At 37.7% G+C, this 12,703-nt stretch overlaps 2 protein-coding genes and 1 long non-coding RNA gene across 3 annotated transcripts; 1 reads left to right on the forward strand and 2 right to left on the reverse strand.

The window, feature by feature from the left end:
- Positions 1-14: 14 nt before the first annotated feature.
- On the reverse strand, positions 15-2,160 carry LOC122345379 (C3a anaphylatoxin chemotactic receptor-like). Its single transcript, XM_043239479.1, has 2 exons — positions 1,936-2,160; positions 15-1,285 (listed from the first exon to the last, which is right to left on the reverse strand). The coding sequence occupies exon 2, from the start codon at positions 1,266-1,268 to the stop codon at positions 243-245; it is 1,026 nt and encodes a 341-aa protein (XP_043095414.1). The 5' UTR covers positions 1,269-1,285; positions 1,936-2,160; the 3' UTR covers positions 15-242.
- Positions 2,161-2,293: 133 nt separating this feature from the next.
- Positions 2,294-4,135, reverse strand: cmklr1 (chemokine-like receptor 1). The gene is made up of 2 exons (XM_043239478.1): positions 3,987-4,135; positions 2,294-3,632 (listed from the first exon to the last, which is right to left on the reverse strand). The coding sequence occupies exon 2, from the start codon at positions 3,610-3,612 to the stop codon at positions 2,557-2,559; it is 1,056 nt and encodes a 351-aa protein (XP_043095413.1). The 5' UTR covers positions 3,613-3,632; positions 3,987-4,135; the 3' UTR covers positions 2,294-2,556.
- A 786-nt stretch (positions 4,136-4,921) lies between these two features.
- Positions 4,922-6,726, forward strand: LOC122345920. Its single transcript, XR_006251058.1, has 3 exons — positions 4,922-5,219; positions 5,308-5,338; positions 5,418-6,726. It is a non-coding gene; the product is annotated as an uncharacterized LOC122345920 (long non-coding RNA).
- The last annotated feature ends 5,977 nt before the right edge of the window (positions 6,727-12,703 follow it).

Below are 12,703 nucleotides of genomic sequence, written 5' to 3' on the forward strand. Positions count from 1 at the left end.
AAAAAACCAAACTCCAAAGGTTAACCAATAGCTTAAATGATAAAAACACTAAATATTAATAGTTGTCATAGAATTCTACAAAATTATTAAACAGAAAACGTAAGCTTATACTGACCCTCTATTTGACGTCGACCTGTCAATTTTTAAACTCAAACATGCGACAGACAAAACAATTGCACTACTTGCCAAGTTGTTTCTATGGGCAAGGATTCTCTTTTTAGTCCATGACTCCTGTTAAAATTTCAGATAGCAGTGGAATTTCTGTGATCCACAGAATTGGTAATTGAAGTTGCTCTGAAAGCAGTTCGGGTCTCTTCATCGATGGCGCTCTCAATCTTGGAAAGAAAGGAATAGCATTTCTTCTTTAAGTCTTTGGCCATGAATGCATAGAGGAACGGGTTCAAACAGCTGTTTGCACTGGCGAGAGCGGCAGATACTTGTTGGGCAGTTTTAAAGGCATCGCTGTGCTCAGATCGGCCCAACTCTAAAACCGAAAGTATTTGATATGGCAACCAACAGATGAAAAAACTTGCGATCAGTATGGACATGATCTTGTAGGGCTTGGTGGATTTGGAAATTTGGTTTGTTCTAAGTTTACTGATCAGGACGGAGTAACAGGTGAAGATGGTCATGAATGGAATACAAAACCCAAAAGTAAAGCGCAAGAGCACTATGGTTTTCTGGTGATTTTCATAGTTGTTATAGCATATGACTCTTGTAGTTATATCTAAAATCTCTCTGAATTTGGCAGGTGGAATGCTAAGCAAAGAAGACATGATCCAAACTAGCACAACAACTACATAAGCTTTCTGTACGGTTCGCTGATTCTGAGCCCAGACGGGAAACTTGACGGTGATGCAGCGATCCATACTAATGATGGCCAGGATGAAAATGCTGCTGTACATATTGAGGGTCATAGCAAAAGAGCTGAATTTGCACATGAAGAGCCCAAAGGTCCAGCTGTTCTTCACCATGTAGTCAACAGTTAAAAAGAGAGTAGCGCAGAAAATGAAGTCAGACAGAGCCAGACTCAGGTACCAGGTGGTGTTCACCGACTTGTTCATTTTAAAACCAGTAATCCAGATCACTGCGCCGTTTCCAAAGATGCCAAGAACGAATAAGATCACATTAAAGAGCACTGTGATCACACATGCTGCATCCTTGCAGTGTTCTGGACTTTCTGCTTGGTTACTGTGTATAGACTTGTTTGTGGAATCGTTACCGTAATCATAGTTATAATCAGGAGTTGTAGCCATTTGCTCTGCCATTATAACTGAACTGAAGTCTGTAACACAAAAATATATTTAAATAAGTAATTTTGCATATTTCAAAAAATGAATAAAGTGGCTAAGCAAAAACATGCGGGTACCACACAAACACTGTAAAAAGTCTCCTACTTAATAACTAGCTATTAACTAAAACTGCCTTGTCTATCATTTCCATTAGATCACTTTGGGAATATTAGGAAAACTGAGATAAAATTAGTTTGAATTTCTCTGTATTTATTTAATTTGGAAGGATCCATTTACAGAGTTAAATATAAACATTTCCATTTGATGCTATGTATGAGAGTTGACCAGTAGTTAATGTTTCACTCATTAAAAAATTCCTTTTAGTAATAAAATAACAGAACAAATTCTGCATAATGTGTACAATATCATTTCCGTTGTTTAAACAACGCAGAACAGAACACAAGTGGCATGCTATTCACGCTTGAATTTTAGTTGCAGTAAGTATTTTTTGGATTAGAAGGGTGTTTTTATCTACCACCTTGAAAAATGGTTGCAGTCAATTGGAAAATATTCTATTGCAACAAGGAATTCTTAATTTTGCTGCTCTTTTAAAAATGTACCCGAAAACGAGTGTTTACGGTACGATCATATACTCATATTACCTTAGATGCATTGGTTCTAATACCATCTGAAGATAACTTACCTCGCAAAGTAAGCTTCACAGTGCTGTTTACAGTGCTTCAGAAATCAACTAATGCTGCTGGTTGTTTGCTGATAAGTGCAGACTGAGCTACTGGCCAAACATTTTAACACCTAGTTCCTCTGTAAGATGCGAGCAAATTTCTGAGAACTGAGACTGTCGACAGCCACACTAAACAAGCACCGTTTACAAGCGCTGTTTATCTGATAGTTAGTGATGGGTTGGTTTGAGGTTACAAACCAAGAATGTAGCGCCATACAGTGAGCAGGCCAACATGCACCAGACACGTCTGCATTGTGGGAGGATGCTGGAGTGGCTTATTCTGTGAAGATTATATTGAATTGCAGACAAAACAGACATGTGTATTTTGTCAGATGTTTTATTTATTAATACATTCTTTGTAAATGGCTTTGAAACAATTTTCTGCCTGAAGTTGCTAGTAAATTTGACAAATAATTGCAAAGAAAACATTTTGAAATAAGACTTCTCATTTTAAAATTTACAGTCAGGAGGCACACTTAGGGGTGTTGGTTTAGTTGAGTTTTAAATTAATAAAAAAACTAAATGAATGCTTTAAATTGACATTGATACTAAAAAAATAATTGTAAAAAAATGACATCCAGTTTAGATATGAGTGGATGCCCTGGTATCCACTGAGCTGGAGCGAGAAAGATAGCGGCTGATCGTTCGGCCTTCTTCTCCGATGGCATTCTCGATCTTTGATAAGATGGAGCTCCTGAACTTCTTCCTGAAGTCGTTGCCCATGAAAACGTACAAAACGGGGTTCAGGAAGCTGTTTGCGGCGGCGACAGTGGTGCCAATTTTTAGTCCGAGAATGATGACCTCTTTGTGGAAGGTCTGGTTTAGTTCAATTAGCACAAACATATGGTACGGCAGCCAGCACAGAAAGAAGGTCAGAATGAGAGCCGTCATGATCTTGAACGGCTTGTTGGACTTGGCCATCTGGGTGGCTCTCAGTCTGAGTATAATGACGGTATAACAAACGATGATGAGGATGAAAGGAATCACAAATCCAAAAACAAAGCGGCTCATGGCAATGAACTCGTGGCTGTACTGGCTGGATGTGTAGTTGTTAATGCAATGGTTTATACCGAGGTGATTCTGGACATCGCGGTATACGATAGACGGGACACTTAAAGCTGTAGAGGCAATCCACGCGAGCAAGATCAACACAGATGCTTTTCCAACAGTGCGGTGATTCTGTGCCCAAACAGGAAACACGACGGCGACGCAGCGATCCACGCTGATGATGACGAGGAGGAAGATGCTGCTGAACATGTTGAGGAACATGACGAAGGAAGTGAACTTGCACATGAAGAGCCCGAAGATCCAGTCCGACATGACGCTGTAGGCGATGTTAAATGGCAAACAGGCGCAGAATATGAAGTCAGACACAGCCAAACTGAGGTACCAGGTAGTGTTGACTGACCTCTTCATGCCAAACCCTGCAATCCAGATAACCACACCGTTTCCTCCCAGGCCCAGCAGACAGATGATCACGTTGATCACCAGAAACAACAGGCAAAGAACCTCAGTGAAGCATTTGGTGTTGTGGTGGAAGTGGAAATGAACTTCTTCAGGAGTTACATTACCAGAGGAGGTGATGTTGTCATAATCAATGTAATTGTCGTAGTCATATACAAAATCTGCTGAATCCATCGTAAAAATCTGTCGAGTCCCTGCAAGCAGGCAACAAAATGTTTTGTTAATGGTAAATATCAGTGTAACTTTCAGTAATACTACAATCACTGCTCATAGATCATTATCGCTAAGCAATATGTCATTTTTAAGCTAAGCGTTTGAGGAAATTTTATGAAGATTCAGTTTTGAAAAAAAATCTGTTTTAAAATGCCTGTGAGATTAGTTTTCTCTTAGTTTCTCTTGTTTCTGTTAATCAAAAAAAAGTAAGTAAAAAAGCTCGCAATGCGTAAATATGAAGTATTTAATATATCTAAAAGTCAATGTGAACATCTCTACAGACAAAAAAAGGCAAGCACTTCCATTTTCATATGTTTTATAAATAAGTCTCTCACCTCAGCCTAACAGCAGTATCTCCAGCATTACTGCACCAGCACACATTTGTCATCTGACAATTGTGTCACTTTTGCATTTATAATGACCCTTCGTTCTATCCTTCTCTTGAGCAATAGTGTGCATGACTGCACATGCTGCACTTCCACAAAATACTTCCACAACTGTTTTTGTTTTCCTCATCAACAAGATCCCCTACTTTCACTTCTTGTTTTTGCTCTTTTTGTTTTGGAAGAATAGATCCCGGAAACAAACTCTTAAGCTTTGGCCTTCTAAGTGATCCGCTTAGGTGCTTTTAACAGGTGAACATTAGGGTTTCGAGTACTCAGCATCATTTCTTCCATAAAAGAAACTACAAATTAAAGCTTTTACAAAATTGACCTTTTTTATTATTGATCAAGAACAGAAAAAGCGACGAGATTACTAAATCACAATACAAAAAGACTGCTACAGAGGAAGTATGAAGAAGTGCACAGGCGATCGAATACGTTAAGATGTGCAAGCAATCAAAATCAAGAAGTCTCAGCTTAACGCAAGGTAAAAACTTTATTTTTATTTAGTTATATAAGTTATCGGCTGTAATAAATAAAGAAAACTGATTAATATAAAAAGAATAGAAGAAGCTAGTGTTACATAAAGAAGCATGCATCTCTTTGTGGATAACTCAATATAAAGAGTATGCTTTAACTTTCATTTTCATTCTAACTTTCAAATGTTACTGAATTCAGTGTGACACAAACACACACACACACACACGTTGTCTTTCCATGTTTTATGGGGACATGTATTTATACTCTACAGACTGTATGTGTTATTGTCCTACAACGACCATGCACCTAAATCTACCCCTTACAGGAAACTATTGGCAATTTTAGATTTTAAAAAATCTAAAATTTAAATTTTGACTACAAGGTCAAAATTTACTGGTATTCCTATCCTTGTGGGGACATTTGGTCCCCATAACGTGATAAATACCAGGTGCACACACACACATACACACAATGCAGTCTCTGAAGACAAAGAAACCTAAAGATGTGTATGTCTTGCGTCTATTTATAACCTTCAGGTGCACATAATCAAATGACATCAGCTGCCGAGGTTATTTAAGCCAATTATTGGCGTGTTTGACACACATGCTGCACAACCAGTCAAAAAAAAAAATTTCTCAGCACTTTTCAGCACAGCATCGAGATTAGCTTTTGAAAGCGAACACGCAGTTGCTAAACGCATAGAGGGTAAGTCTTTTTTTTTACTAAAAAAATTTGAATAGAAAGTGTTATTTCTAGCAAAAATGTCAGCTGTTCCACTTCCTCTGTTATTCAGACATCGCTCTACAGGAAGTAACAGAATTTTGGTGAGAAGGCAATAGCAAATATATGTAGAAACAGGGTTTGCTTAAATGTAATTTTCAGACAGCTTCCTTGTTTTTTTAGCTCATCCATCACAGAATGGATTGCATATGATTGTGGGATGTCAAAGGCAGTGAAGGATACGGTACATCTGTGCTCCCTTCAAAAAGCAGATGACGTCGCAAGAAATAAAGCTAACTTGATTGGGACATGCCTTGATGCTTTACTACCTTGAAATACGTCCTCCCAAGGCAGCATTTTTCAGTTTTCGGGCGCAACCATTAAATATTGTTAGTGAGTGCTGGAAAATTACATTCTATATGATTCACGTTATTAAATGTCATCTTTCATATCAAATTCTTACATTTTATTAATAATTTTGTTTATTAAGACACTATAGGGCTATTCCAAATCAACTGAAATCAGTTTCAGCAACATTGATCTTTCATGAAATTTAAAGGAGTCTTTCGAGAAACAGAAGCAGCCAAAAATTAATGGTATTTTTCATGCATTCACGCATTAATACACAAATATGAAGTTTTAGGAAGAAATGCAAAGATATGCTACTTTTAGATTTTAAAGTACACCGCTGCTTCGAGATGCACAACACTGCTGTGATCTTTGTTTGGAGCCATTAACATCGAGCAGAAACGGTCAGAGTTCACAACACAGTCAACGCGCCAATGTGGCTAAAAGGAGTGATGCGTTAAAAGCCACTGCAGAATTTGGCTTGGTGGATGTTAATGTTAAGCCCTGTCTGTAAGTAGAATTCAGATATCAAGAGAGAAGACATTTACATGTAAGCTAACTTTTATTTGGCTAACTTTAGCTCTTTAGGGTACTTCCATCCTATTACACAGATCATCTTGTTTGGCATTCTATTAATTTTCATTCCATAGTGTAATTAATTTATGACAAGTTTAAGTATCTGAGCCTGCAAAGGTACACACCTTTGAATATATAACAACTTGTACTTTTCTTGTTACCAGATACAACAAAATAAAAAATACAAATTGCTTCCTGACTTACCTTATTAGCCTTGAAGCACCGTTCAGTGCAACTCACACAGGAGGTGTGTCATCATCACTACTTAACCCAGTTACAGGAAATGTTTTGCTTTACCAAAGAACATTACATCACCTCGACATTTTAGTTACAACAAAAGCAGGGGCCTTTACCTTTAAATCTTTCAAAGACACATGGACAGTCAAATACTACTTTATTGAACTTAACATGTTCTTATGGTGTACTTGAGCCTGAATAATCTGATTCTGTGAATTAAATTAACAGCTCAACTTAACTATTTGATCTTCTGAATGATTCATTACTAGACCTAAAACACCTTATTGTAATACTTTACAATAAGGTTCATTAGTTAACAACATTAGTTAACACGAACTAATGAACAATACTACAGCATTTATTTATTTTAAAGCTAACTTCAGTTTTTACTAATGCATTACTAGAATCACAAGTTGTGTTTGTTAACATTAGTCAATGCAGTGTGAGGTAACATAAACTAACAATGAATGATTTATTTTTTATGAATTAACATGATCAAAGATGAATAAATACTGTAATAAATGTATTATTCATTGTTTTTTTTCAAGTGTAAAATGTTTCCTTGATATTTTTCTGTTACAATTTCTGCTCCCACACACAATTTTATGTCTATAATGTGTTTGCGTGTATGTGTCATGAATGAGGGGTCTGAGGCGTGCGGATCCATTTGCAGGCTTTTATTTGATGAAGGCATGGTCAAAGGAGGCAGGCGTCCAATCACAGCAAACAGGAGTATAAGAGGCAAGGCAACAACAGAATCCAAAAAACAGGCAGAGGTCGGGTCAGGCAGCAAACAATCAAAGAATCAAAGACAGGCAGGGTCAAAATCAAAGAATCTAGAACAAGGGAAACACAAGGCTAGGCTAACTACAAACAAACAATCAATCAAACAATGCAACCTCCAGGTGAAGGGTCTGCTTCAGTATTTATAGTCAGTCTTACAACAGGAAGTAGCAGCAGAGGGAGTGATCACAGATCATCCAGAGGTAAGGGCTTCCTCTGTTGGCTTGGTGACAGTATATGTGTGTGTGTGTGTGTGTGTGCGATGGTGTTTTGAAATTATTCTCCTTCTTCCTCTTCTTTTTCTTCTTCTTCTTTTCTTTTCTTTTCTTTTCTTTTCTTTATCTTTTTGTCAAATGTAAATGCATGTCCCAGTCACATTTGCTGGGTTAAATAATCGTTTAGGCTAAAAGATTCTGTTTTATATTTTCAAGGGCAGTTATCAACACAAATAAGAAACCAAATAAGAAAGTGGAAATTACGGAAAACATGGAAATGCTCTACATGCAAGAGATAGCCACTGCCATGTAAAAAAAAAGGCAAATGCCACAAAACTAAACAACGGACCAGATTATTCTAAAACCACAACCAGCCTTCATACTTTCTAGGCTCAGTTTACAATGTAAATGGGCTAGAAGAGCAACTAGAAGAGAAGAGAAAGAGAACATTTTGAATAAGCTCAAATTTACTCTGGATCTTTTTTCGTTTTTATATGCATGAACAACTGGGAGAGCTTTAACCCATGTGAGTCCTGTTTTCTCACAACACTTAGCCAATTTGTTCTTGTTGCCTCATTTACAAAATGTGTCCCATTATGTGAACTGATGTTCTCTGGTGTTCCCCAGAGTTGCACACACGCTGCTAAAATATTTTTTCAAAATTCAGTTGTGGGACACTTCATTTCTAGTGATTATTGTCAATTTGATTACAGAGACCGTCTCTGCATTTAACAACAAATTGCTCAATCTCATCATTATACATCCCTATCCTTGTATTCTCATATTTTAACTGTTCTGTGCTTTGATACAATCTGTGTTGTTAAAAGCGCTTTATAAATAAAAGTGATTGATTGTGTTTTTAGCCATTTTACAAATAATTCTTGCCCATTCATCATTTTTAAATTGCCATTCATATACCCATTGAGGCTTAACTTGCAGACAGCGTATTTGCTTCTCTTTTGCAACTCTAAAACCCCAGCAATCTGCAGCCAACGTCAAATTTAGATTATGCACGAAATATCTTTCCATGAGAGCACATAAATGAATGCAAGTTTCAGCACTCGTCTCCCTTTTGTTTCACAATTTAGAGATACCGTATATCCCTAAATATACACTGTAAAAAATGTCCGTTAAAATAACAGTGAAATGCTGTAAAATCACAACATTAAAATACTGTAAATTGAATTACAGTGAAACATTGTATACTTTACAGTGTAATTTAGTGACATGTTAAACTAAATGTAACTGTAAATTCAACATCAAAATGATGTTTTTTAAACATACTTTCTCTGTGTAAAAGACATATTGATGTTATTTTGACAAACAAACACTGTTTTTGCAATACAATGCAATACAGTATAAATGGCAATGAAATTGTGTTAAAATTACAATTAAATTCTGTAGACTTAAATAAAAACATGCATGCTTTCCAAAATGCTGTAAGAAAGACTGTCATTTCAAAGTTGCCTATTTATTTAGCCTGTTATTATTTTATGAAAGGTGAGCAGTATTTGGATTGTTTTAGCAATGATTTTAGGGGGAATTTTCAAACAAAGCACCCTGGGTAAATGAACACTGAAGAACATTGGAGGACCAGTGCAAAGTGTCTCTGGTAAGTAGCCTAAAATCGTTGAAAATCTCTATTTTTTTATGCTTCTGCTTCAGTTCAGACATCTTCATTGTATTCTTTGGTGAGACTCGTTGCCAATGTGAGATAACACGTTCTAGTCCGCGGAGAAGCCTATCACTGCAGCCTGTAGGATTTGGATATCCATATCCAAGTCGGCCATATTCATTACGTCACGTTCGATGAGATATCTAAGTAAAACAAACTGCAAAACGACAGAAGACAACTACAAAAGACGAATTTTATGCTGGTAAGTGATCACACATAGTGTCTTATGTTCATAACGACTTTGCTTTGTTGACATTGGGGAACAATAATGCACATAATACGGTGATATTTGCCTCTTGGATAATGTATCGTTGTCGTGTCAATTTAACGTTAACGTTAGCTGGAGCAAGCTTGTTCATGCAATATTATCCCGCTGTGCGAATATACACATTTTCAGTTTGCTAAATTATGCAAGATTAGTAAGACCTAAACTGCTGTTATAGCTAAATATGAGTTCGGCATGAAAAACACTAACGTTAACGTTAGTTTCCAGTGTTGGCCAAAATAACTAAATTAAGTTAAGCTTTTATAGTATTGTATCTGCATTTAGTAAGCTTCAGTTTTTTTGTACTTTGTACTTAAGTCCGCGAGCAGCCATATTTGCTGCGCCTCACTCAGCAAATCTCTCTCTTCTCGTCGTGGTGTTTACAACGTTTTATACAATTTTGATAGGAAATTAATTGCTTATATAGCGTGGTAAGTCTGCACTGCCTTTTAGATACAACGTTTTTCAAATATGTGTTTGTCAGTTGGGTGAGGTAATGTTAGCTATTCTTTCGGGTGTTATGTGAGAGTTTAGCACTAGCTAAAATGGTTGTCTGCCGTTTTTGCAACCAACATTTTGCAAGTTTGAAAGATTATGTACTGCACTGTAGAATCCACAGAAATGAACCCCGTTGTGTTTTTAAATGTGAATCCGCCGGTTGCAAGCAGACATTTTGTACATATTCAGCGTTTAAGGGTCATTTCTATCGCAAACACAATGCGCCCACGCTCTCTGTTCTTTCTGATTGTCGTACATCAGCCATTATTGCGAATTTTGCTTGTGCTGTTCCACTGTGTGCGCGCCAATTTCAGGCCGTTAAAGAACTTCTATCCCACTTAAAAGAACATCTTGTGGAGGGGAGACCTGTGGCATGTCCGGTAACGGGCTGCAAAAGTTCGTTTACTTTAAAGTCATCCTTTACTGCTCACATGTCCAGGAAACATAGGGACTGTTCAGCTAGTACCATCAGTGAAATATATAAGGAGGTTACACCACAGTCCTCTGATGCTGCATTTCATGATGCCTCCCAGAATCTAGCCCCAAATGATGCGCCAAATAATGACTTGCCTCAGAATTTGAACGAGACTTTTCTTAGAAATATGTGCCTGTTCTATCTTAAGTTGCAAGGGCAGCTCCTCCTTCCAGCTTCAACCATACAAATAATAGTTGAAGAAATGCAAAATTTGCATAATATGGGACAGGAATACACATTAAGTAAACTGCATACACTTTTGAGAGAGGAACTGAGTCTGACAGATGATGCCATTGACAAAATTGAAGCCTGTTTGAGGGATTCAGATCTCTTCTCCAACTCTCACCAGGGCCCACTGAGGTCAATATATTCAAGAGCACAGACATTCAAAAGCATGTTCCGGTACATAGAACCTACAAAGGTTGCATTAGGAAGTGATGAAAGTTTGACACAGAGGTTTGCTTATTATATTCCAGTGAAGCAGACATTGGCCAACTTATTAGAATCTGAGTTATGGAAAAATGCAATATCACAGTCTTGTGACTCAGATACAGATGTGCTTTGTGATATAAAAGATGGAAAAATCTGCAAGTCAAACAAGTTCTTCAAAGAAAATCCAGGGTGTCTTAAGCTGATTCTGTACCAGGATGCATTTGAAATCGTAAATCCTCTTGGCTCAGCAAAGAAAAAACACAAACTTGTTGCAGTCTACTTTTCTGTTGCTAACTTACCTGTTCATGTGAGGTCCAACACTGATCACATGTCCCTTGTCTTACTATGTGGTGAGAATGATTTAAAACACTTTGGACCTGGTAAGATCTTTTCAGAGTTGTTACAGGATTTAAAAGATTTAGAAGGAAATGGGATCACTGTTGGTGGTGAAACAGTCAAAGGGGCTTTGTATTGTGTTGCTGGTGACAATTTGGGATCACACAGTATTGGAGGGTTTACAGAAAACTTCAGTCGATCTCAGTACTTTTGCAGATACTGTGAAATTACTCGACGTGAGTTTCATGATGACCCACATGTTTGTGGTCCACAGCGCAACCCAGACAATTACGAGGCAGCTCTTGGACGCCTACAAGCAGAAGGCATCAGAGACGTCAAAGGAATTCAGGTAAATTCCGTTTTCAATAACTTGGAATCCTTTCATGTATGTCAGCCGGGTCTTCCACCTTGCTTGGGCCATGACTTATTTGAGGGTATCGTATCGTATGATGTTGCCCTCTTCTTGAAGTATTTCATAAAAACAAAGAAATGGTTTACATACTCAATTTTGAATCGGCGAATCAAACAATTCAAATATAAAGGATCTGATGCCCTCACTAAGCCATGCAGTGTCAGCCCCGTTGCATGCAAACTCTCTGGTCAGGCTGTGCAAAATTGGAATTTTTTGAGGTTGTTGCCTGTGCTGATTGGTGATAAGGTGCAAGATCCAGATGATGATGTGTGGCAGTTAACGCTACAGCTTAAAGATGTTGTGGATTTGGTCTGTGCTCAGAAGATTTCCGTGCCACAGGTAGCTTATCTTGAAATCACAATCCAAGACTATTTGGATTCAAGAAAGGGCTTGTTTCCTGAGAATCACCTAAAGCCAAAACATCATTACTTGCGGCATTATCCCGCACTAATTCTAAAATTTGGCCCACTTATCAGACTATGGACAATGCGGTTTGAAAGCAAGCAAGGAAGACGTGATGTTCACATACGTGGAAGACACATGCCTGGCGGAGGAAGTGCAGATGGACCAAGTTCCCTTGACACCAACCATTGTTGTCTGTGGTAAGTTGACCATGTGCTCTCTCACACAGGCATACACATGCCAAACTGTGTCTCAGAAACACACCCACATCCATTGTCCTCTCACCTTTTTGTTGTTAATTGTATTTGTTTTTGTAGGACAATCGTGCTTCTCGGCAAAGAGATGGATGCTGAGTGTGGACCGAATGATTGTACAGCCCAGTATCACATCATTCATACCGGCCCTGTGTCTGATGTTTGGCAGCTTCTATGTCTTTAATATCCACTATCCAGTAGTCCTTGCATCCACGCTGGAGTTCTTACAGAGGTTTTTTTTTTTTTTTTTTCATTACATTATTAAAAAATAACTTCAATATTTGGCATAAACCTTAGTAACTATACTGACTTTATAGTTTGTATAATTTGTCATTGGATGTTGAGGAAATGTTTAATGAGCAGGTTTTTTTTTTTTTTTTTTTTTATGATGAAGCCTTTGTGCTTTTTACATAATCTGGTTTTCTTTCTCTCGTTTTCTTAACTGTTCTCTTTTCCATCAATCCGAGAGAGGGGACCAAGGTGGAGAACACCAGCAAATCCCGCCTCCATGTGAACCCGAGAGTTCTTACACTTATACAAGACCTGTCTGACCATGAATGG

The sequence above is a fragment of the Puntigrus tetrazona genome, chromosome 5 (genome assembly GCF_018831695.1).
Source record: "Puntigrus tetrazona isolate hp1 chromosome 5, ASM1883169v1, whole genome shotgun sequence".
NCBI classification, from domain to species: Eukaryota; Metazoa; Chordata; class Actinopteri; order Cypriniformes; family Cyprinidae; genus Puntigrus; species Puntigrus tetrazona.

Coding starts and splice junctions, on each gene's coding strand:
- LOC122345379 (XM_043239479.1), bottom strand. CDS start 1,268: ATGGCAGAGCAAATGGCTACAACTCCTGATTATAACTATGATTACGGT.
- cmklr1 (XM_043239478.1), bottom strand. CDS start 3,612: ATGGATTCAGCAGATTTTGTATATGACTACGACAATTACATTGATTAT.